This window comes from Dromiciops gliroides, chromosome 4 (genome assembly GCF_019393635.1).
Source record: "Dromiciops gliroides isolate mDroGli1 chromosome 4, mDroGli1.pri, whole genome shotgun sequence".
Lineage (NCBI taxonomy): Eukaryota > Metazoa > Chordata > Mammalia > Microbiotheria > Microbiotheriidae > Dromiciops > Dromiciops gliroides.
In genome coordinates, this window is record NC_057864.1 from 470,631,297 (window position 1) to 470,655,172 (window position 23,876).

General features: G+C 42.3%; 1 protein-coding gene across 4 annotated transcripts in view; it reads left to right on the forward strand.

The window, feature by feature from the left end:
* CALN1 (calneuron 1) overlaps nucleotides 1–23,876 on the forward strand; it is a 483,576-nt gene that overhangs the window by 280,209 nt on the left and 179,491 nt on the right. For all 4 annotated transcript variants that reach the window (XM_044005256.1, XM_044005258.1, XM_044005257.1 and 1 more), the window contains one exon: nucleotides 9,212–9,324. In XM_044005256.1, coding sequence (XP_043861191.1) covers nucleotides 9,212–9,324 — 113 coding nt within the window. The remainder of the gene's footprint in view (nucleotides 1–9,211; nucleotides 9,325–23,876) is intronic.

Consider the following 23,876-nt stretch of genomic DNA (forward strand, 5'->3'; position numbering starts at 1 on the left):
GCTCTGGGAACTGTTTTTATCCCTGGGCTTTTGCATGGACACTCCTTGTGCTTGCATATCCTATCTGTTGCCTCTTCCCTTAAGAAGAAACCTAGGCACCATTTGCAGGAAGCTTTTGCTTATCCTCCCCTCCCTCAACTGCTAATGCCCTCTCTCTCAAACTACCTTGCATTTAACTACTTTGAATATATTTGTATCATTAACTTTATATTTAGGCTGCATATATTTTTATGTGTGTGTGTGTATATATACATTTGCCATCTCCCCCACTAGAATATATATTTCTTGTTAGTAGGGATTGCTTCATTCCTCCTTCTTGTATTCCCATAGCCTAGTACAGGACCAGGCACCTAGTAGGAGCTTAATGAATATTTGTTGATGATAACGATGCATTGGGGTGAGGGGAGGAGATGGGATGGCCTGCTTTTTTTTTTAGCTATTTAATTTTCTGTTTAGTATAAAGTGCCTTGATTGGTGATTGTGCGACTCGTCAGATGCTATTTAAATGTGATTGATTCTGAGCATCGCTGTTGTGGTATTGAAAGCTGGTTTCTGCATGATATGGAGGCTCTGTGCCTGTCACCATGTATGGATGTGGGATGAGGAATAAAAGAGAAGTGTAAACCATGCTTCCTACCCTCGAACAGCTTACTGTCCAGTCAGGGAGATAACCAATGAATGTGAAGCACTAGAAAACAGGACAAGCCAGTGAGTCCTCTGCTCATAGTCTACAGAGAATTCATGGGTAATAGCAAGCAGTCGTCAGGATCTATCTGCCACTAATTAGTTGGCCATCACCATTAGAGAGCAGTGGCAGCAAGAGCTCTCTAGTCGAAGGGGATTCAAAGAGTCTGCATGGTAGCACCAGCTGGGCACAGCCAGGTATAAAAATACACATGCATTGTCAGAAAAAAATTGCCTGAGGAAAATTGAAGCTTTGCCATGGACTGCAGCACAAGCCTAAAGATTTCCCCCATCTGGGAGGTCCTTGTGACCCTAGTTTTCACTTCTTCCACCTTTGTTTCTTCATTTGTTATTCCCAGTTACTAATCTTGGTCAACAAACATTTATGAAGTAACGACTACAGCAGTCAGTAAAGATTTCTTGAGAACTCATGGGTGCCAGGCACTCTGCTAGATACTGGAGACACTAAGACAAAAGGGGAAACTTTCCCTGCCCTCAAGGAGTTTACAGTCTAACCAGAGGAGACTATGTATATGTATCATACACAGAACGAATATGAGAACTCCAGTGTGTGGGCTCCTTTCAAAGTGTGGCATCACTATGACAAATGAGTTGGTTTGCTTCTTGGCTAGGCACTCCATTGCTGCTGGTACTTCAGGTGTGTGGGAAGGAGAAGATGCCAGCCCTTGCCTTACAGTCTCTAACAACCTAGCAATACACTGAAGATTGTTCTATGGACATGTCCATCTCAACGTTGTTGCTCAGTCGACTAATTGAATGCTTGCCAGGGATCGAGATGAACACCAACTAACAGAAAACATGAAAAACCAGTGGGAAGCAACACCAAGCAAAGACAACCAGCTCCATCTCAACCCCAGACAGAGGCTGTATGCCCAGAAGAATCTGGGGAAGACCAGTGGTGAGCAATAGAGGCAATTTAGCTTGAGATTCTATGACCAGTAGAGGTCGTACATGAGATAAGAACAGTGGGGAGCTCATGCAGCAGAAGCATTTTATCAACATAACCAGATGATACTATTATCCTTGTAGTGCTGGAAGACAGTTGTCCCTCTCCTCATGTGCCCTGGCTCCACATATTCCATACATTTATGTTTTTCCATGTGTGTTCCCTGGTATGTTCATTCTTCCCACTTATGGCATGTATATTTGTGGGAAAGGATGCCTTAGGTTTATGGGGAAAAGATTTCATTGCTATTTTTCTTGCCAAGATGTTTCATTAAATTCCTTCACTTTTAACTTTTGTCCTCTGGCTGACTAGTAAAAATAAATGTATCCTGAGGCATCTGCAAGCTGTGGTTTCAGTGAATGTACATCCACCAAGTATCCAGAACTTTGGGTTAGTTTGTCGAGGAGATGCCCATGTGACTATGTATGTTGAGGGGGAGCATGACTCCAGGTGTTAAGGGAAACTAAAAGATAAGATTTGTCACCAATTCAGATATACTCCATAAATTAGTGTGGGCAATTGGCTAAAACCTTGCCTTCTATTTTGGATTAATCAAAGATTAATTCCTGGATTCTATAACTTGCTACAATTCCTGGCACATAGTAGATACTTAACAAATGTTTGTTTGTTGACTTGAAGAAGGAGATGGTTTTTGAGTGGTGCTCAAGTGGCGTTCATGACTTTTAGATTTTGGAATCTAAGCGTTCTTGTTTAGCTGGTAGAAGAATAAAGACAACTACATCATGCCCATGGCATGGTTTGGAGGTAGGAAATGGAGGATCCTCAACAGGGGACATTGGGAAAGCATTCCTGATGGTACTTCTGATTCCTCTCCTTTCTGTGTGAAGATTTGGCAAGACTAGTTAAATTGGAAGCAACTCAGATAATAAACAAATGAGGGTCGCAGAGAGTTGTATGAGACAATGTGGTGTAGTGGCCTCAGACTCAGGGAGACCTGTGCCTCTGACACAGGTGGGCTGTGTTAACTGAGAAGAGTCACTTAATCTCTCAAGGCCCCAGGCAACTCTCTAAGACTACAAGAGGCAGACCAATCTTCATTGCTAGAGAGAGTTTCTTTGCCTGTTGTTCACTCCACCAGTGAAATCACAGTTTAGAACAAAACAATAACAAAAGGATCGTGAAATGTCTGTGACTTCACTGGTCTAGTAGAAACCTAGTTTGAGAACTCTGTCCATCAGTGCAGATTATAACCCACGTATGATTTATTTGATGTATCTTTTGGAGTTGTCAGAGTCTCTGAGAAGTGAAATGGCTTACATGGGATCACACAGCTTATAATGTCAAGATCAGGATTTGAACTCATGTCCAACACTCTTGCCACTCTATGACTTTGTGATATAATTATAAGGGCATTTTTTTACCTTGGCTTTGGTTTGAGTCTCCTGGATCCATGGTGGACAAGCCATGAAGATACAGCCATTGACAAAGACGAAGGCTGACAGATGCAACTACGGAGTGCTGGTCCTTGTTAAAATCCTTTTAAAATGCATTGATTTTTCTCTTCAAGCCTAGGGAAAGCTATTTGAGAGCAATCTCCTGCTTATCTACAAATGTTCTTTATTTCCTCCTCACAGTCTGTTCCATTCCTACGGTACACTGCGTTAAAATAAGCTGTGTACCCGTAATCCATAAGGGATGATGCCCAGGCAGGCTTAGGATCATTTGCAGATAATGGTGGTTGTGAGAGGGTCAGGACTATGCAGCCCTTAGCAGTCAATGCTTAAGTCGTTGGAGTAACTCTTGATTCACACAACTTGGGGGCATTTAGAATAGAAAAGCCTTGTTAGTAACACTTATACCCAAGGATAGAAGTCTTAGCCTTCCCTGTGACCAGTTGAACTGGGGCCATTGCTTTGAAACTCAACCCAAAGGTAGGAATTTGTCTTTATAGAACCCAGCCATTTCAATGGTGTCAAAGTTACACATTTTAAATGGTTTATTTCGAGGGCCAAGTACAGCATGGTAATGAGAAATGACATCCACAGACCTGTTTGAACAGGACCCTGGCTTTCCTTCTTAGTACAAACTTCACCCACTCCAAGTTTCAGTTTCCACATGGGACCATCACTTAGGTCTATGAGAATGAAAGCCCTATGAGGTCTATGAGAATGAAAGCCAAAGACCACTATGTTGGCATGGATCACTGAAATATGGTTCACCATTTCCTCCCCACCCCCCACTTCATAAAACTAATTTTTCAGGCAGATTTGGAAAATTGAGAATTCCAGGAAATGGAAAAGAGCATTTAGAATGTGGCACAGTAGAAAGAATAACAGCTTTGGAGTCAAAGAACCTGAGTTTGAATTTTTCTCTGCCACTTACTATCTGTATAACCTTGGACAAATTATTTAACCCCTCTATGCTTGACTCTTCATCTGTAAAATGAGTGGGCAAGTTCATATAGAAACATATTTATAGCAGCTTTCTGTGGTGGCGAGCAACTGAAAACTAAGGGAGTGCCCATCACTTAGAGAACGGCTGAATAAGTGATGGTAGGTGGAGGTAACATTACATTGTTGTGCCATAAGAAATTATTATGGGGACAGTGTCAGAGAAACTTGGGAAGATGTATATGGACTGATGAAAAGTCAAGAGAGTGGAACCAGGAGAAAAGTTAATACAGTAACAGCAGTATGAAGAAAAGCACCTTTGAAAGGCTTAAGAACTCTGATCAATTCAATGACCAGCTATGATTCCAGAAGACCAATGATGAAATAAGCTGCCCACCTCTTAACAGGGAGGGTGTTGGACCCAGGATGCAAAATGAGAGATGTATCTTTTGGATATAGCCAATGTGGGAATTTGCTTTGCTCAATTATGTATATTTGTTACAAGAGTCAAATGTCAAATTGTCTGCCTTCTCAATGGGAAGAGAATTTGGAACTAAGGTTTTAAGAAATGAATGTTAATCACTTTTCCATGTAATTGGGTCAAATAATTAAATAATTTGAAATCGACAAGAGTTTTATTTTTCTTCCAATAAAGAGTGGATGAAAGGAAGAAAAATGGGCTTTTGTTAATTGAAAAAATAAAATAAAATTAGACAAATAAAGTAAGGGGGTTGGATTAGAATATCTCTTAAAATCTCTTTCAACTCTAGAGCTATACTTTTATGTCCTATTAATTCCCATAAGTTGCAGAGAAGGCATCAACCTGCATTGGTTGAAGGAATTTCCTCCCCTGGTAGCTCCTTCTACAAATGAAATCACAGATCTAGTCTCTATCCCCATGTCAAAGCACTGTGCTAAGCACTGGGGGGTACAACTAGAAAGAGAAACAGGACAATTTCTGTTCTCAAGGGGCTCACATTCTAATAAGAAAAGACTCTCTCTCCCCACATATATGCATGTATGTGTGTATATATATACATATATGTATGCTTTATGTACATATAGATGTATGTTTGTATAAAGTTTATATATGAAATTTCATAGGAAAAGAAGCTTCTAGCTCTAGATCTACAATCCCATGATATCATCATCTCAGTGTAAATAGTTACAGGTAAGAGAAGGTCATTTTCCATAAATAGATGTAGCTCAAAACATTCAGTCAAGAGGATGAATAAAAGGAAGTGAGTAGGAGACGGAAAAAAGGAGAAAAATAGTAGAGAAGAAGGGAAAGGAACATGGATATAGAAAGACCTTAATCCAAATATGGCTTCGGATGCCTCATTGCTGTGTGACCTACTTAACCCCTGTCTGCCTCAGTTTCTTCAACTATAAAGTGAGGATAATAATAATAATTGCACCTAATTTGCAATATTTTCAAGCTTTGCACATGTTGTTGATGATGATGGTGACAAGAAGCGGCAGCTAGGTGGTATCAGTGGATAGAGTACTAGACCTGACATCAGGAAGTCCTTAGTTCAAATCCAGCCTCAGTTCCAATCCACAGCCAGACATTTACTACTATCTGTGACCCTGGGCAAATCACTTGACTACTACTTGCCTCAATTTCTTTATCTCTAAAATGAGGATAATGATAACATCCTCCTCCCAGACTTATTGTGAGGACCAAATGATATAATTGAATACAATTGAATGCTTAGCTCAGGACCAGCACATAGTAGGTACTATATAAATGTTAGTTGTTGTTGTCATTGTTATTATTATAATTGATTAAAGGAATATGTCTCTCGTCGGTCAGCCAGAAAGTTCATCAAAAAGCACTCTCAGAGGTATTACTCAGGAGCACTCCAACCATTGGCTGCCAAACCAAGCCCTGTGGAAGAACGCAGGAGATGTTTGGAGTCTGATGTGGGAGAGGACTAGGGGACAAAATGAATGGCCCAGAGCCCCTGTTCAAGCAATCATGAACCCTTGAAACATGACAGTCTCTTATCCATGAATAACGACTATTGCTTACATGGTACTATTGACTGCCAGTGCTAGTGTCATCTTGAAGAGTATGGCTAAAATTCAATTCACCTTAGCTTCCCCATCCCCCATGTGCAAGGATCCATGCAAGGTGCCAGGGATGCAGAAATGAAAGACAAAACCATCCTTATCTTCAAGTACTTTATAGTTTGGTGGTGGATAGGACTCATACCTGAAGAAGCATGACCCACGGGAGACACCTCGGGGAGCTTCAGGGAGAAAGGGTACCTGATCTTATCAAAACTTTTCAATAAGAGATTTGAAGAGACAGAGAAAACTTTCATCTGAGAAGGTGACGGAAGGTTTCATGTAACAGGAAGCAACTGGGTTGCCTTGAAGGAAAAAGGGGAAGGTAAAGGAACAATGAGCATTGGTATAGTGCCTATTCTGTGCCAGACACAGTGTTAAGCACTTTACCAATATCATCTCAATTGACTCTCACAGCAACCCTGAAAGGTAAGTTCCATTATCGTCCCCATTTGACTGTTGAGAAAACTGAGGCAGGCAGTGGTTAAGTGATTTGCCCAAGGTCATACAGCAAGTTAGTGTCTGACATTGGATTTGAATTCAGGTCTTCTTGACTCCGGGCCTAGTATTTTGTCCATTATATCACCTGCTACTGCAGGAGGAGTTTCCAGAGGGGAGAGTAAGTATGTTCTAATGGAACATACAATCTGAATGTGAGCATGGAGGTAAGAGAAACAGGAATGAAACTAGAGAATTGTCAGTGGTCCATTTTAGCCAGAAGTTAGAGGATCTAAAGGGATGCATAGTGAAATAAGGCTAGGAAGGTAGCTTAGAGCCAGATTGTAGAAGGCCTTGAATGGCCGACCAAGAAGTTTGTGGTGTTTTTATCCTCTGGACCATAGGGAGACATCAAAGGCTTTTGAGTGATGGGATGACAAGTGCAGGTCTATGCATTTGAATCTTATTTTGGAATTTTGTGGATGGATTAGAGGGGGTAGAGACTTTTGTTAGGGATCCCAATTGGGAGGGAATTAAATTAGTCTAACCTGGGGCTGATGAGGAAATGGACCTGGCTGGTGTCTATATGAATGACTCATTTTAGGTGTCCCCTTCTACAAAAGGCCTTTCCTTGTGCCCCAGCTTCTAACTCCTTTGGATGCAAGGTGACCTTGTGTCTGCTTGGTCTGTGTTTTGTATACATCTATATATGTACATGCTGTCTTATCTGTTAGAATAGAAACTACTAGAGGCTTTATATCCCTAGTGCTTATCCCAATGCCTGGTGAAGAGTAGGCATTTAATAAGTGGCTCTGTGTAATTGGGGGCTGATGTAATCCCCATGTGAAGGAGGCTGGGAACCCTGCTTCCAGAAAAGGATCATGATGTGTAATTGAAATGCCTGGCTCTTGGGCTTGCACATTTGCAAACATTCTGTAACTGATCCCAGGTCGCTAACTACCCTCCATAAGAACACACCCTCTCAGGAATGAGGACCACCCTTACTTTGGCCAGTTAGTGACTTTTCAAGGCGCTCCAGCTCTGGCCAGGCAGCCCATTCACAATCACTTTCTGCCTAACTTTGGCAACACATTGGAGGTCTTAGCGTATGTAGACTTCCACAGATATGAGGCCAATAGTGGAGACAGCATGGTTGGGACGTGGCAAGTTATGGGAGGAGAGACTTGAAGGAAATGGAAGAATAGTAGGATCATAGATTCAGAGCTGGAAGGGACCTTGGAAGCTATTTAGTCTAATTTTACCATCTCAGAGCTTGTGACTCACTCAGCATCACACAACCAATATGTATTTGAGGCAAGATTTGAACCCAGGTCTTCCTGCCTTCACTCTATCATCTAAGTCACACTGCCTCCAAGATAACATGAAGTTTTGGATTCAGGGTGACAGGGAAGATGGTGGTTCTATCAACCAAATCTGGAAACAAGGAAGAGGTACAGGATTTTCAAAGGAAAATGTTGAGTTTTGAACAAGGTGGGTTGGGGTAGGGGAAGGAGCCAAATGTAAATTTTAAACTGGAACTTTGTTGTGAGAGTGGAATTAGGTATTTAATTTGGGAAGTTGTTTCCTTAGAGACAATCATTGCGACATTATATATAAAGAAGATGGTCTAGGACAGGGCCTTGGGGCATACCTTCCCTTCTTAGGGTTTGTGAGGAAGAATTGAAGGACCCTGAGAAGATATGATTATAAAAGTTGAAGAAGAATGCAGTAACATCAAAACCAAGGGAGGAGAGAGTATCAAGGAAGAACAGATGGCCACCAAGGTCAAATGGTACAGAGAAATCAAAGAAGAAAGAGACCAATAGAGGTTGCATTATAGCGATCAGCCCAATTTGGCTGTATTATGATTCTATATAGAATGACCTGAAATATCACCGATTTTCTCATAGACTTAGAGCTAGAAAGGACATCAGAGGTCATCTAGTCCAACACCTGTTTTACAAATGAAGAAACTGAGGCCAGAGGGATTAAGTGAATTTTTGCCCAATGCCACATATTTGGTAGAAGAGTCAGGACTCAAACCCAGGATATCTGACTCCAGTTCCAGTGGATGGAGAACTAGTCTTGGAGCCAAGAAGAGCTAAGCTTAAATCCTGCCTCACTTAATTTTTCTGGGCCTCAGTTTCTTCAAATGTAAAATGAATGACTTGGTTGAACTTGATGGCTTCTAAATTCTCTTCTGGCTCCAAATGTGTAATCCTATGTCTCATGTTAGGGTTTCTGGCCACTCTCAAAGGTCATGGCATAATCTTGGTGACAATTTTCTCTTGAGCAATTATTATAAAGGGCCTGAGTACTACTTCCACTGATTCCAATTGGATCATGAAAAATGAGTCTAGGGCTTTATTTGTCCCTTCAATAGAGGTCCATATTAGCCTGAAAGTTGTCCAGCTAATGATGTTTTCCAAAGGGCAAATAAATCCTCCTGAGGTAAGAGAGGTATCTTTTGTCTATTTAAAGGCCTAAAGATTTGCTGATAGTTAATAATAGCATGATAACATCATTACAAGTTGCTGTTACTCTCCCTCCTGATCTCTATCTGTAAATAACTTGCTGGGGAAGAGAGCCTAGAGGTAGGCAAGAGGCCACGGGCATGGGGGGAGATTCTTCCTTAGATTGTGTTCAGTAGTTCCAATCCATATACAGGCTGGCTCATGTTTATTTCTTCTCCCTCCAGGGGATGGCCAGGTGGATTTTGATGAATTCATGACAATCCTGGGCCCCAAGCTGGTGTCTTCAGAAGGTCGAGATGGTTTTCTTGGGAACACGATAGATAGTATATTCTGGCAGGTAAGACTTTTTTTTCTCCTGAGAGATTGTTTGAGCATGGGAAGTATGAATGACAATCTGAGACTGTAGCCTGAGCCTTATGCTACCTCCTTAGTATGAAGGCAGGTGTGCTACTGGTTGATTACGCGTTGGGTTGTATACTGGTGCCTTTGAATGAATCGACTTTCTGAATACTTACAGATTTTCTCTTTACTTTCCTCTTAATTTGAACAATAGTGAGCCTTGTCAGTCATTTAGGCAGTTCACCAGAATATTTTCATCAAGTGGTATGCTAAACCCTGGGGATTCAAAGGAAGGCCTTGCAGTGGATTTAGGACTTCCCTCTCTTCAGTCACATCCATCCATCTCAATCATAGAAATTTAAGAAGACAGGATGGGGGTTTCTAGCAAAAGTCTCTGTTTCTGATGTTGGTAGTCAAGGAGCCTTGGTGGGAGAGGCTGGGCTGATGATGGGCAGCCAAGAAGACTTGGTGACAGAGGCTGGGTTTGAGATCTGACTATGATACATAATATCTGTCTATTATGATTAAGTCATGGAATATCTCCTATTGCATTATGAATGAAATGAACATAATGACACAGGGATCACCTTCTTCATAAGAAAGTGCTTTATACTTGTCTGCCCTGGTATCAGCCACACCTGAGGGGGGCCTGTTATTAATTTCCCCTTAATAAAGCATTATGGCTTCCTCTGTGAATTTGTATGATTGCTTCTTGAAATCCTGTTAATTTTCATGCTCTTGGCAACCTCTTGGGGCCCATGACTTTTGCATGCTTGCTAGCTTCTCTGTATAGTGTTACTGTACATTCTTTCATGGGGACCAACCCTCTAGACTTTGGTCAATGTGTGTGTTCCTTCCATTCTCTGCATCATTTTATGGTCCTATATCAGGTCTCTTCTGGGTATTTGGTTTGTTTCTTTGTGACAATAGTGACAGATATGTGTTGGTAATGACATCACCTTTCAGAAGTAGTTTCTGGTGTCTTTTTAAGGTTATTTAAAAACTTTCTTATGATAAACAATGGCACATATTGGTTGTGTGACCCTTGTCAAGTCGCAACATCTCACTGTTCTAGGCATCACTATAGGACCGCAAGCCTAAGGTGCCAACCAGCATTGGTAGAGAGAGCTACTTCTACCAAATTCATTACAGGTGCACTACTTAGCCTTTATTCCCTAAACCTTAAACCAAAAAACCACTATTGCATCAATGCACTCATGCACCAGCATTGCATAGTGGTTAGAGCATTGGGCTTTAAATCAAGGAGATAGCTTCAAATCCTGCCTCTACTTTTTATTGACAAGACCCAAGATCTCTAGGGGTTTGCCCTAGGACTTATTCACCAAGTGTTTGGCTCAGAGATTTTCAGCTAAATGGGACTTTCAAAGTCATCTTCTGATAGAAGAGGAGTTCCTGAGATGTATGGACCATTTGCTTCATTTTTGCTCTATGTCCCCATGACCTAGCACAAGGAACAAAGTGGGTACTTAATCAGTGCCTGGTACAGAGTAGGCACTTAATAAGTGTTTATTGACTGATTAATCTAGTCTCAGCCCCTTAGATGATAGGTGGATTGAGTTGAAGGGTAGAAGACATTCCCAAAATGGGAATCTGCTAGGTTGACAAAGATTACTAATCCTTTCATATTCATGTAAACCAAGAGAGGTTTACCAGAATTGGATTGATTCAGTTTGGTGCTAACTCTGCTGTGTACTCATCTATCAACTCAATAAACTAAAAGTACAAAAATTAAACACCTACTATGTGCAAAATACTTCATGAAATACAAAACTCAATCAGTAGAAGAGTATTTAGTAAGTCCTTATTATGGTCTGTTAAGCACTGAGGATACAAGGAAAAAATTCCTGCCTTTAAAGAGCTCCCACTCTAGAAAAGGAAGTGAACATGTGCATATGAATATAGGCAGATTGTGTGCAAAATGAATACAAATTCATTTGGAGAAGGTGCTAGCCATTGGGGGCAGCAAGGAAGATTTCCCATGGAAGGATGAGCATGAGCTAGGTCTTGATGGAAACCAGGTAGTCTAAGATGAAGAGGTGAGAAGAAAGAATAGTATGAGAGTCAGTGCAAAGGCATGTAGCAGGAAGTTGAAACAGGCCATTCGTTGTGTGTGGGGAATGGCAGGAAGACTAGATCATGGATTGTGTGGAGTAGGGTAATGTGTAAGAAGACTGAAAGATAGGAAGGGACCAGCATGTGAGGAGCTTCAAGTGTTAGAATCAGAAATTCCTATTTCATCCCAGAGGAAATAGGGAACCACTGATGTTTATTGAGTAGGGGCAGGGGTGGGACATGATCAGACTTGCACTTTTTTAGCTATATGGAGGATGGATTGATGTGAAGGGAAAGGTAATTAAGGGTTCACCATGTGCCAAGCATGGTGCTAAGCTGTTTTGATCATTATCACAACCCTGAGAGGTAACAGCTATTATTATCCTCATTTTACAGTTAAGGAAACTGGGTCAAATAGAAGTTGTGACTTGTCCAGGGTTACATAGCTAGTAAGTTTCCGAGGCTGAATTTGACCTCAGGACTACCTGACTCCAAGCCTAACACTGTATCCACTGCCCCACCTAGCTTTCTGAGAGATCAAAAAGGATGAGAATTGAGAAAAAGGTCATTAGATTGGGCAAGAGATCACTGGTAAGTTTGGAGAGGGCAGTTTCAGTTAAATGATGAAGTCAGTCTCCATATCCCAAAGGGAGAGAGTAGGGGAGACACTGAGTGTAGATGGTCTTTTCAAGGAGTTTGACTAAAAAAGAGAAAAGAGATGTGAGAATAAACTAGCAGGGATGGTAGGATGTAGTGAAGGATTTTTGAGAAAGGGGAAGACATGGTCTTTAGGCAGCAGAGCAGGGGCCACTAGGTAGGAAAAGACGAGGTTAGAGAAAAAGAGTTGGGAGTGATAGTGAGTGCAATAGGGTTTGGTCTTACTGAGGTGAAGGGAGACTGTAGCAAAAAAGATGAAATAATGTAGGAAGATGTCACGGGGTTGTGAGTCAAGGAAGAAGGAAGAAGAGAGAGCTGAGGTCAAATGTCCTTGATTTTGGTGAAGTATGAGATAAAGTCCTCAGTTATTGGAGTAAGGGAGAGGCTGTTCTGTGAGAGGCTTGATGAGAGGGCAGAAGGTTTGGAACAGCCATTGCAATAGGTGGCATAGAGAATCAATTAGTAGGAGTGGAAGGATTGCCTTGCTGCATTGAGGGACCAGTTGAAATTGGATAACATAAATTTGTTAGCACACTTGTGACTTTGTTGAGCTCTGTAAAAGCAGCTTGCAAATAGGAACAAATAAGGCATATTGCAGGAGTAATATAGCCTTGGGTTTTGGCAAGGCATGAGTAGTAATAGGACAGGGGAACATAAAGGATGTAAAGAGAATGGAGCCAGGCTACACTACAGCATTGATGGCCTGGGAAATTACTAAGTGGTAGAGGGATTTGAGACCCTGTTGAGGACAAAAAATAGATTTAGAAGGAGTAAGGTATGGGTGAGATAAAATGAGAGATTAAAATCAGATAAAGGAATTTTGGATTTGATCATGGTTGACCATTGATATGTTGATCATAAAAATGGAACAGTTATGGATAATGGCTGATCAAGGTTGTAGCTGACCATAGCTGTGTGTAGCTTAAGTGGAGTAGAGGTTCATGGGAAATGAGTAAGATGAAGAAGTGAGTGTGTTGAAGTGGAATAGGAATAGGAGGGTAGGAGGTGTGTGTGTGGGGGGGGGGGGACTGAGTCCAGCACTGAACTTATTGAAAAAAAAAGAGGGAAAGTGTCCTGGGGGTTGGTAGCTAACAGCCTCCAGGATCTGGATTGGATGGTAGATTTGGATAGAATGAACCTCAAAGGAGGAGGGATTTCTGGGTGATAGTGGTAGGGAGAAAACCTGAAAGTGGATAATGAGGTACATGAAACATTGAGGGCAAAGGAAAGAGAGCAGTCCATTGTGGTGAAAGTTCAGAATGGCCTAGATTCTCACCAGCTGAGCCTTTCCTTAGTTCAACTGCCCATCTCTACTTTCAATGTTGCCCACCAAATAACTTAAGCCTTTCACTGCTCAGTTGCTTTTATTATAATGTTGCTAATGGCATCACCCTTGGCCGGTGCCTTCCTTCCAGGCTGCTGCTCACCCAACTCAGGGCTGCCACTTAATTGACTAGCAGGGGGAGGGTCATTAATTCTCACCAGACAGCCTCCCCCGCCTCCTCTCCCACTGTCTGCCCATAAAGCAACAGCATGAGATATAGCATTTAGTCCTGCCTGGAAAAATGTCAGATTCCTGGTGCTTGAGTGATTTTTTTTCTGTTTTTTCCCCCAAAACCAGCAATGGTAAAAGGATGATGGTTATGGAGGAGAAGGAGAGATGTCACTACTGGGACATTTCTATCATGAGGCTGGGGGAATGGGATCTGCTGAAGTGCTTAGCAAAGGAGGACCTATGGGGGATGCTTAGAGTAATAGAACTTTCAAAGCCAGAGAAGGCCCTAGAGATTGCATGGTTTTGTGGAAAGAATACAGGATTTAGAATCGAAGGACCTGGGTTCAAATCCTGACTCTCCTACTTTCCAATTGTACAACCCTGGGCAAGTCACTTTGCCTGTAAAATGAGAGGGATAGACTGGATGATTGCAGATGGTCCTTCCAGCTCTGAACCTATGATTCCCTCTGATCCTCTCCAGGCCTCAGTTTTCTCATCTGTAAAATGAGGGCATTGGAATAGATAACCTCTCTAAGGTCCCCTTTGGCTCAATGGCCTTGCAAAATCATCTAGTCAAAGAATCACGTCATTGTCCTGAGTAGGAAAAGAAGTAGGGAAGTGGTATGAAGGGTGAATTAGAGGGAGAAGAAAGTCGAGGCAGAAATCATCATAATAAGTAATTTAATAATCATAAATGCACTAAAATGTTTATGAAGCATTTTACAAGTATCTCATCTGATCCTAACAATCATGTGGGAGCTAAGTTTTATTTCCCCGTTTAATAGATGGGGAAACTGAGATAGATAGAGGTTAAGTGATATTCCTAGTGGCTAATAAATGACTAAGGCAGGATTTTAACTCAGGTCTTCTCAACTACAAGTCCAATACTCTAACCCTCATATGTAGAGATCAATCAATTGGTCAGTCAATCACTAATCATTTATTAAACTCCACTGAGCCTAGCTCTGGGAACATTGAGAAAAAGGTTATACATGCCTTGCTCTCAAAGAGTTTACATTCTTCCCAGGGAGATAATATGTACATATACAGGGTCTCTCAAAAGTCTTGGTGTATAGAATTCTCCAGCTGCTACCTGGCCCTGGACCCTCGGCTTATATAGTCAATCAGTCAATCAATGAGCATCTATAAAATGCATAGTATGTGTCAGGCTCTGGGCATACAAATACAAAAGTAAAATGTTTTCCCTTTGCAAGGAATTTATGGTTTTTTTTGCGGGGGGATGGCAGTGGAAGGGGATCACTCAATAAATAAATATTTATTAAGTGCCTACTGTATACCAGACAAGGTGCTAGTGGACAAAGACAAATAAAAAAATAGTCCTTGCCCTCAGGCAGTTTACGCTTTACTTGTATGTGTGTGTCATTAGTCAATCAACAAGAATTTATAAAGCAAATACTGTGTCTAGGCAACGTACTAGGAATGTGAAGTTGTCCTTGCTTTCCAGGGGCTTACATTCTATTGTATGTTCTATTGCACACATGCAGGAGAGGATGAGTGGAAACAACATGTCTATATGTAAGTATATAAAACTATACGTGCTCAGTATTTTGGGAAGGGACAGCACTAGCAGCTGATTGGATGAGGCTTCTTAAAAAAAGTTGTGACTGAGTCTTGAAGAAAGCAAAGCCAGCTGACATTTAGACACCATGGCAGCCCAGTACTTATTGTGTACCTGTGATTATTGACAAGGAGGTGATAACTGCATATGCTTAGGGTACTGATGGGAAAATTTGGCCCCGTCATGACTTTCTCCCCAAGGCTGGAGTTGGCCCAGGCTAAGCCCATTCCTCATTCTGTCATCTCCTGGGCCAGTAGGAACCTCAAGTTTTCTGTGTAGTAGAAATTTTTGGCTCCCCTGGCAGATTCAACTAATTCTTCCTTATGTGGCAACTAAGACTGGGGCAATTTGATGCTGATGCCACATGGTGTTGATCAGAGCTCCACTCACCTCTGGTAAAACAGTGGTAAATGTGGAAGTGGTAGGGAATTGTGTGGGAAATCGACATGCAGAACTGCTGGGTGATTTTTTTTCAGTATACAAAATCATTTTTGTTCATTCATCTCCATCATGTTCCATCAACCCATCATAAATCAAAGAATGTGAGCCTCATAGGACAGCCTGTGTCCCAAAAGTACCCAGAAGAGAAAGTCTTTCTAGTGAGTTATGCTCTTTATAAAATTATAGCATCATCAATTTAGAGATGGAAGGAACTTCAAAGGCCATCACATCCAACCCCCTCATTTTGTAGAGGAGGAAACTGAAGGCCAAGGAGGGAAGGGACTTGCTTAGGGTCACCCAGCAAGTAAGAGACAGAGCCAGGATTCAAAGGGACTTTAGGGGCTGTCTAGTCCAACCACTTCATTTTGCAGAGTAAGAAACTAAAGCCCAGGGAAGGGAAATGACTTACCCAAGGTCACCCAGTAGTAAGAATCATAGAGTTTTAATGTTATAATGGACTTTAGTGATTATTTATTCCAGCGCCTTTTCAAGTATAGGATTCCCCTCTATGACATTTCTAGAAATGGTGGTCCATTCCGCTTTGAATGCTTTTACTAGAGAGCAGGGAGTTTTCACTTTATTTTTGTATTTCTTGGATTTAGCCCAGTGTCTGGCACTTAGGGGTCACTTAGTAACTGATGGTTGACGTATTAAATGATTCTGGGGAGGGAGAATGCCCTCTCTGAGGCAGCTCACTTTATTGCTGGGTAAATTTAACTGGTTTAGTCCTTCCTTTCCATGCCAAGAAGGATACGTCCATGCCACAAGTCAGCCTTGCAAATATTAGAAGACATCATCCATTCTGGTTCCACCCCTCACCCTCACCCCCAACTAAGTCTTTTCCTCCTTAGGCTAAATATTCTCACTTCCCTCAACTGAGCCTCATGGGTTATAGTGTCAGAGATGTTCTCCATCTCTGTGGAGATATTGTCTCCTCCGGATAGACTCCACATGGATCCAGTCAGATTGCATTTTAGGAGGGAGTTTGGCAAAGTGCAGTGGATCTATTACTTTGGTCTCTAAGAACACCTCTGTTAGTGGTATCTCACATCATCATGGCTTCCTGGGCTGCCACATGACACAGGTGGCTCATTTTGAGCTTGCATACCCTTGAGAGGTCAAGGTCTTTGTCACACGAATGGCTGTCTACCTACATCTCCCATATCCTGTGCTTATATGGTGGCATTTTTGAGCCCAAGGAAGAGGGCTGTACTTCGGTCGTGATTAAATTTTATCTTATGAGATCCACACCATCATTCGGAGCCTTCCATGATCTTTTTGGACCCTGATTTAGCATAATAGTTGTTGGAGCAGCTACATGGTGCAATGGATGGAGTACAGGGTCTGGAGTCAGGAAGATTCATTTTCCTGAGTTCAAATCTGGCCTCAGACATTTCCTACCTGTGTGACCTTGGGCAAGTCATTTAACCCTGTTTGCCGCAATTTCCTCATCTGTCAAATAAGCTGGAGAAGAAAATGGCAAACCACTCTAGTTTCTTTGGCAAGAAAACCCCAAATGGGGTCACCAAGATTTGGACATAATTGAAAACAACTCAACAAGAAAAATAGCTGTTCTTTGCATTTTACTTTCGTCCACAGTTTTGACAAGCATGCCAGCCATACCATCATCCAAGCCATTGATTCAAATGTTGAAACTCAAATAGTCATTGGTCCCCTGGAGACAAGGGACATATCTGCTATTCTTCCTTTTTTTTTTCTCTCTCCCCTCCCTCCTACCCCAATCCCAATACCTAATTAAATTCAACAGACACATATTTACCCAAAACAATGCCTTTACACACAAAGAGTTTTCAATTAATGTTTTCAACCAAGAGAAATAGCTGAATTCATAAAAAAGACTTTAGGGATTATCTTGTTCTGTTCCCAGTTGATGAGAAGGCAGTGTCTGCAAGTGAGACAGAGAATGGAATAATTCCAGGGATTCTAGATCTAGCAGTTAGGTCTTATGTCTTCCCTATTTCTGATTTAGAAAGATGTATCTATCAGGGAGCTTTTCTGCAGGGAGCTTGTGTATGTGGGATCAAGATTGGCCAACAAAAGTGACTGACCAATGGGCTTTGGAGAATATCCAGTTCATTTTATGTCTGATGTTATGCTCTTCACATACTTATGAGCCAGCCCTCCAGCCATTCTTCTTCTATCTCTGTTCTCTTCCCCATGGGTGGAATGTTCTTCTTGCCAACATCTGACTCCCAGGATCCCCTGGATTTCTTTGAAACTCAGCCCAAGCACTACCTATGGGGGGGGGGCACTTTCCAGATTCCTAAGGCTATCTATTGATCCTCTGTATTGTGTATGTACTAACACATATGCTGTCTCCTTCTGTTGAATGTAAGCTCTTTGAGGACAGGCACTTATCTGCTTTATCTTTGAATCCCCAGCCCTTAGCCCTTCCTGGGATGTAGAGTCAACTAGGCAGTGGAGTAGATAGAATGCTGGGCTTGGAGTCAGGAAGACCTGAGTTCAAATCGGCTAGCTAGGTGACCCTGGGCATGTCACTTAACCCTGTTTGCCTCAGTTTCCTCATCTGCCAAATGAATTGGAGAAGAAAATGGAAAACTACTTCAGTATCTCTGCCAAGAAAACCCCAAATGGGGTCACATAAAGTTTGAAATGCTTGAACAACAACTTCTTGATTCTAATGCCAGTAATCCATTCACCTATGCCACCTTGCTGCCCCATTGGTTTAATGGATAGGCCATTGGATTTGTGTTCAAATTACTCCTTTAATACTTATTAGCCGTGTGACTCTGGGTTGGGCACTCAAGCTCTCTAGGCTTCTTCTGTAAAATGAGGCGGTTGGGCCAGGTGTCCAAACTCCTTAGCCTGTAATACCCTCGACAATTAGGTTCCAACCTACCTTTCCAACCTTATTTCATGTTACTCCCCCTCACTCACTACACTGTGACTTCCAGGCAAAGTAGACTGCTTTCCATTTCCCAAAGCTCCTGGCACAGTGTGTATGTAATAAAGGCATGTTGAATCAAATTGAGAAAAGACAGAGATTGAAGCAATTGAGACTGAAACATGGAGTTGGTCAGGGTAGTGGGGCTGAGGACTAGCCCATGGAAACAGAAAACCCTCCCCAGAGTCAGACTTCATGGGGTCATATGTTCCTAGATAGAGACCTAGAAGAGAGATCAGAGGCCAGCTACTCTAATCCCCTCTTTTTAGGCTTTTTATTTTATTTTATTTTATTTGCATGGCAATGAGGGTTAAGTAACTTGCCCAGGGTCACACAGCTAATAAGTGGCAAGTGTCTGAGGCTGGATTTGAACTCAGATCCTCCTGAATTCAGGGCCGGTGCTTTATCCATTGTGCCACTTAGCTGCCCCCTCTAATCCCCTCTTTTTATAGATGGGGAAACTGAGACCCAGAGATGTCCTGGAATCTGAGGTTGAAAGCTGAAGGGATATCAGAGGCCATTTGCTCTAACCTCCTTATTTCACAGAAGAAGGAAACTGAGGGCACAAGGAAGTGATCTTTCCAAGGTTATACAAGTAGGATCACAGTCTTAAAACTAAAAGGGTTTTCAAGGGGCATCTAGTCCAATCCCTTGATTTTATATAAAGAGGTAACTGAGGCCCAGAGTGGTCACATGACTTACCTGAACCATACAGATCATGAGTGAGAGAAGTGAGATTAGAACCCAGGACCTCGGACTCTTGATCTAGGCTTCAGTACACTGTATTGTGCTGCCTTTGGCATCAACTCCAGCAATGACTCTAAAGGCATTCAGATGAAATGAGGTCTAATCCCTGCCCAAGAAATATGTTGGTGACCACTGGCTTTGCCAAGGACCTTTCAAACTCTTTCTGGGCATGATGGCTCTTGAACCAGAAAAGGGTAGCATCCCGAGAGGTGTTGACAGGGCTCATGGGGATGGCCAGCAAGTCTCTCGGCAGACATGTGGCAGCTCCCAGCTGCCTCCAGGCTGGGGGCCATGTCCCTGGGTCCCTAGAACAGCTGTGTTGTCAGCCCCCTGGAGCCCGTGTACTGTGATTTACCTCCGAGGGATCCTTCCCGCAAGAAAACATTCCAGTTGCTCTCTTTAAAAATAAAATGAGGATGTTAGAGGGCTAGAAGAGACATGAGGTCACCTTGTCCATCTCTCGGGTCCAGATGGTTCCATATTTTTTAAGTGGCCAAAACCGAGAGTGAATTGTTCTTTGCTTCATTCATTTAGACAGAGCAGCCCCCAGCTTTGCCTGGTAACGTGTCTATTTTTCAGCCCTTATAGCTGAGGAATTGGTGAATGTTCACTTAGTGCTTAGCATCTTCTAGGCATGAGAGATCCAAAGGAATAAAGTGTAGTCTACCCATGTGAGGATCTTACACCCTAGATGAAGAGACAGGGCATACATCCTCCTCCTCATTATAAAATGCTTTAAGATTTGCAAAACACAGGTGTAGCTAGGTGGTACAGTGGAGCCCCAGCCCTGGAATCAGGAGAACCTGAGTTGAAATTCTGCCTCAGCCACTTATCATCTGTGTGACCTTAGGCAAGTCACTTAACCACATTACCTAAAAAAAAAAAAAAGAAAGAAAAAAACAAAAAAAAAATTACGAAACACTTTACCTAACAATACAGGGCAGTGTTATTATTGATCTTCCCATTTTATAGATTAGGTAATCGAGGCAAATAAAGATTAAGTAACTTGCCCAGAGTCACAGAGCTAAGTAAGATCTTCCTAACTTCAAGTGTAATACTCTTAACCATTCTGCTACCAAGCTGTAGTATATAAAGAGACCTATCAGTCAGTCAATCAGCAAGCATTTATAAAGCTCCACTGTGCCAAGCTGTGGGGACACTGAGACAAAAGTCAAATGATCCCTGTTCTCAAGAAATTATACATACATGGGGTGTCCCAAAAGTTACAGTGCAACTTTCAACTATTAAAATTTAAATCGAGAGGGGCCGCTAGGTGGCCATGGATAAAGCACTGGCTCTGGATTCAGGAGTTCCTGAGTTCAAATCGGGCCTCAGACACTTGACACTTACTAGCTGTGTGACCTTAGGCAAGTCACTTAACCCCCACTGCCCCGCCAAAAACAAAAACAAAAACAAAACACCTTAAATCGATACTAAGACTTTTGGGACACCCTGTCTCACTATCCAATCAACCAGCAGCATTTCTTAATAAGCATTTATTCCTAAACTCTTGCTAAGTGTTGGGAATACAAAGTAAAATGCAAAAATAAAAACTCTTAAACTAAGACAAGCCAAAAAAGAAAAGTTCCACAACCTTTGACTTCTAGGAACTTTCATTCTAATGGAGGAGAGAGACAGAGAGAGAAGAGAAGGGTTGAGAGAAGAAGAGAGAAGAGAGGGAGAAGGGGGAGAGGAGAGACAGAAAGATTGAGAGATTGTAAAGTCATACAGGTAATAAGTATTAGAGGTGAGATTAGAACCCAAGGCTTCTATGTCTAGGTTAAGCACTCTGCCTCAGGGTCAGTTTTCAGCAACAGTTGCTGCCAGCTCCCCTCCCGCCCAGATGATCCCAGATAAGTGTTCTCTTCCCTCTATTCCCAGGGGTCTCTGCTCTCCTTGAACACACAGTGCCAACCTACAGCTGCCTTATCACAGTTTCCAAGGCTCTGAAGCAGGGGGCAAACTGATTCACACAATGACCCAGTGGAGGAGGCAAACCCAGACACAGTCGGGCCTGCCCCCTTGGGCTCCATCCTTGCTCAGAATTACACCCAGTTCCCAATCTACAGTTATTTGTTCCTAGCCAAGCAGTCAAGGGTGGCCACAGATCACTAGTGTCAGAGGGCTCCGTGGTGCTGGTAGACACAGCCTGAGGACCAGTGTGGCAACTAGGACCTCATCATTCACAGGGCCTTTTGTAGGTACCTGCTCTCCACCCCTTGGCTAAAGTAAATGAATGCCTTTGTACTTGGAGGCTGACTCATCCCATCAACAGGACAGTGTATTACACACTACTGTCAATGAGTCACCAGCCTTGGGGATTCAATTGAGTTCAATTCAATACAACAAGCTTTCATTAAGGATGACTGAGTACGATGTGTCCCCAGTGTGGAACTGAGGGCCCTGTACTGGCTGGCTCCAGCCCACCTTTCCATCCTCTTATGATGCAAAACTCCCATTCATGCCCTCCACAGTCCGGCCACACGCCCTCTAGCCTTAGCCTTGACATAACCTGTCCCCTGAGGCAGGAGGGCACCCTGCCTCACCTCCACCTTCCAGACCCCTTAGTTCCCACCAAGGTTCAGCTCCAAAACCACTTCTCACAGGAGGCCTTTCCTGATCCTCCCCATGGCCAGGGCCTCTGTGATGAAGTTACCTCTATTCATTTTGTCCATACTTACACATGCCCCTCCCCATAGAGAGTAAACATCTTGAGGACAGGGCCTATCTCAGGTTTGTCTTTGTATCCGGAGTTTTTAGTGTTTATGAAGTACCTACTATGTTCCAGATACTCTCCCAAGTACCAAGGATACAAAAAACAGGGGTGGGGGTGAAGGGGGAAAGGCCTAGAATTGTAGGCACTTAATCCCTACTGATTAAATGATCAATCAATATAGAGCCTACTATGTAGCATAATGGATGGAGTACTGAACTTGGAGTCAGGAAGAGCTGAGTTCAAATCATGTCTCAGATACTAACTAGTTGTGTGATCCTGGGCAAGTCACTCAACTTCTGTAACCCTGTTTCCTCATCTGTAAAATGGAGATAATAGCACTTGCTTCACAGGGTCATTGTGGGCATCAAATGAGATGATAAATGTCAAAAGTTCTGCAAGTCTTTAAGTACTACATAAATCTTGATGATGATATTTTCAAGACCCTGTGCTAGATGCTGGTGGTTTTAAGATAAAACATGAAACCCTTCCTGCCTTCAAGACGCTTACATTCTAGACCAGCACTTAGCAAAGTCTCCGGAACATCATAGGCACCTAATAATTGCCTCAAAGCTCTTTCATTCCACTGAAGGACAAATCTAACAATACAAAACCTATTCTAAGTGATTTCAAGCTTCCATGATCAAGAAAGACCTTGTGTGACAGGCAGCATCTGGGAGGTAATCTGAAGGAAGCTGGAGGTGCTAAGAGCTAATAGCCCACCCAAGCCACCTTAAGGTTTGCAAAGTACCTTACCAGCATCTTCACTCAACAACAACCCTGGGGGGCAAATACTCTTATTTTCCTCATTCTAAAATGAGGAAAAAAAATGAGGAAAAAGGAGTGGCTGTGGAAGTTAAGGGACTTGCCCAGGGTTATAGAGCTAGTGTCTGAGGGATTAGAACTCCAGTCTTCCTGACTCCCTCCAGCACTCTAATCATTTTATGAGGCAGAGGGTGAGGAGGGAGATAGGTCTGTCAGTGGGACTGTGATGAAGGGTTTGTGAAAGGGACTAATATGGAATCAGACTGAAAGGGTAGGTGGGGGCTTTAAATGTGGCTAGGAGGGTTTACATTTCACCCTAAAAACAATGGGAGCACTTTACTCTGCTTCTGTTGATGCATCCTAAAATCTTTTGGTTTTTCTTTGCTGCTTTGTCACACTGGTGACTAATGTGGAGCTTTGAGTTTGCAGAAACCTTCTTTTTAAAAATTAATTAATTAATTAATTTTGCAGAAAATTTCAAGTGTTTTTCACATGCCACTTGCCAGCCACACCCCCTCATGCCAAACTTATCCAATTGATTTTTAAAACCAAAGTACAAGATTTTACATTTATTCCTATTTCATTTGATCTTGGGCAGCTAGGTGGTAGAGTGGATACAATGCCAGGCTTGGAATCAGGAAGATCTCAGTTCAAATCCAGCCTCAGACACTTAGCTGTGTTCACCCTATTTGCCTCAGTTTCCTCACCTGTAAAATGAGCTGGAGAAGGAAATGGCAAATCACTCCAGTATCTTTGTCAAGAAAACCCCAAATGGGGTCACCAAGAGTTAGACATGACTGAAATGACGAAAGAACAACATTTGATCTTGGTAGATGCAAGCCTTATTCTAGCCTTTTGATAGATTATAAAGTACTGGTTTTATAATTTTGCGTTTTCCCATCTTAGTGTCATCTGTACATTTGATAAGCTATTTGTGTGTGTGTGTGTGTATGTGTGTGTGTGTGTGTTTACATTGTTGTTTTAAAAATACAACAACAGATTGATCAGGCCCAAGGCCTGAGCTCAGGGGCTGTCCACTAAAATCTTCCTTCTTTCCATGTGGATGCTGATCCCTTGATCAATACTTTTGGCTTTGGGGAATTCAACCAGTTTCAAACATACCAAACTGCATTATCAGGAAGTGTGTTGGAGCC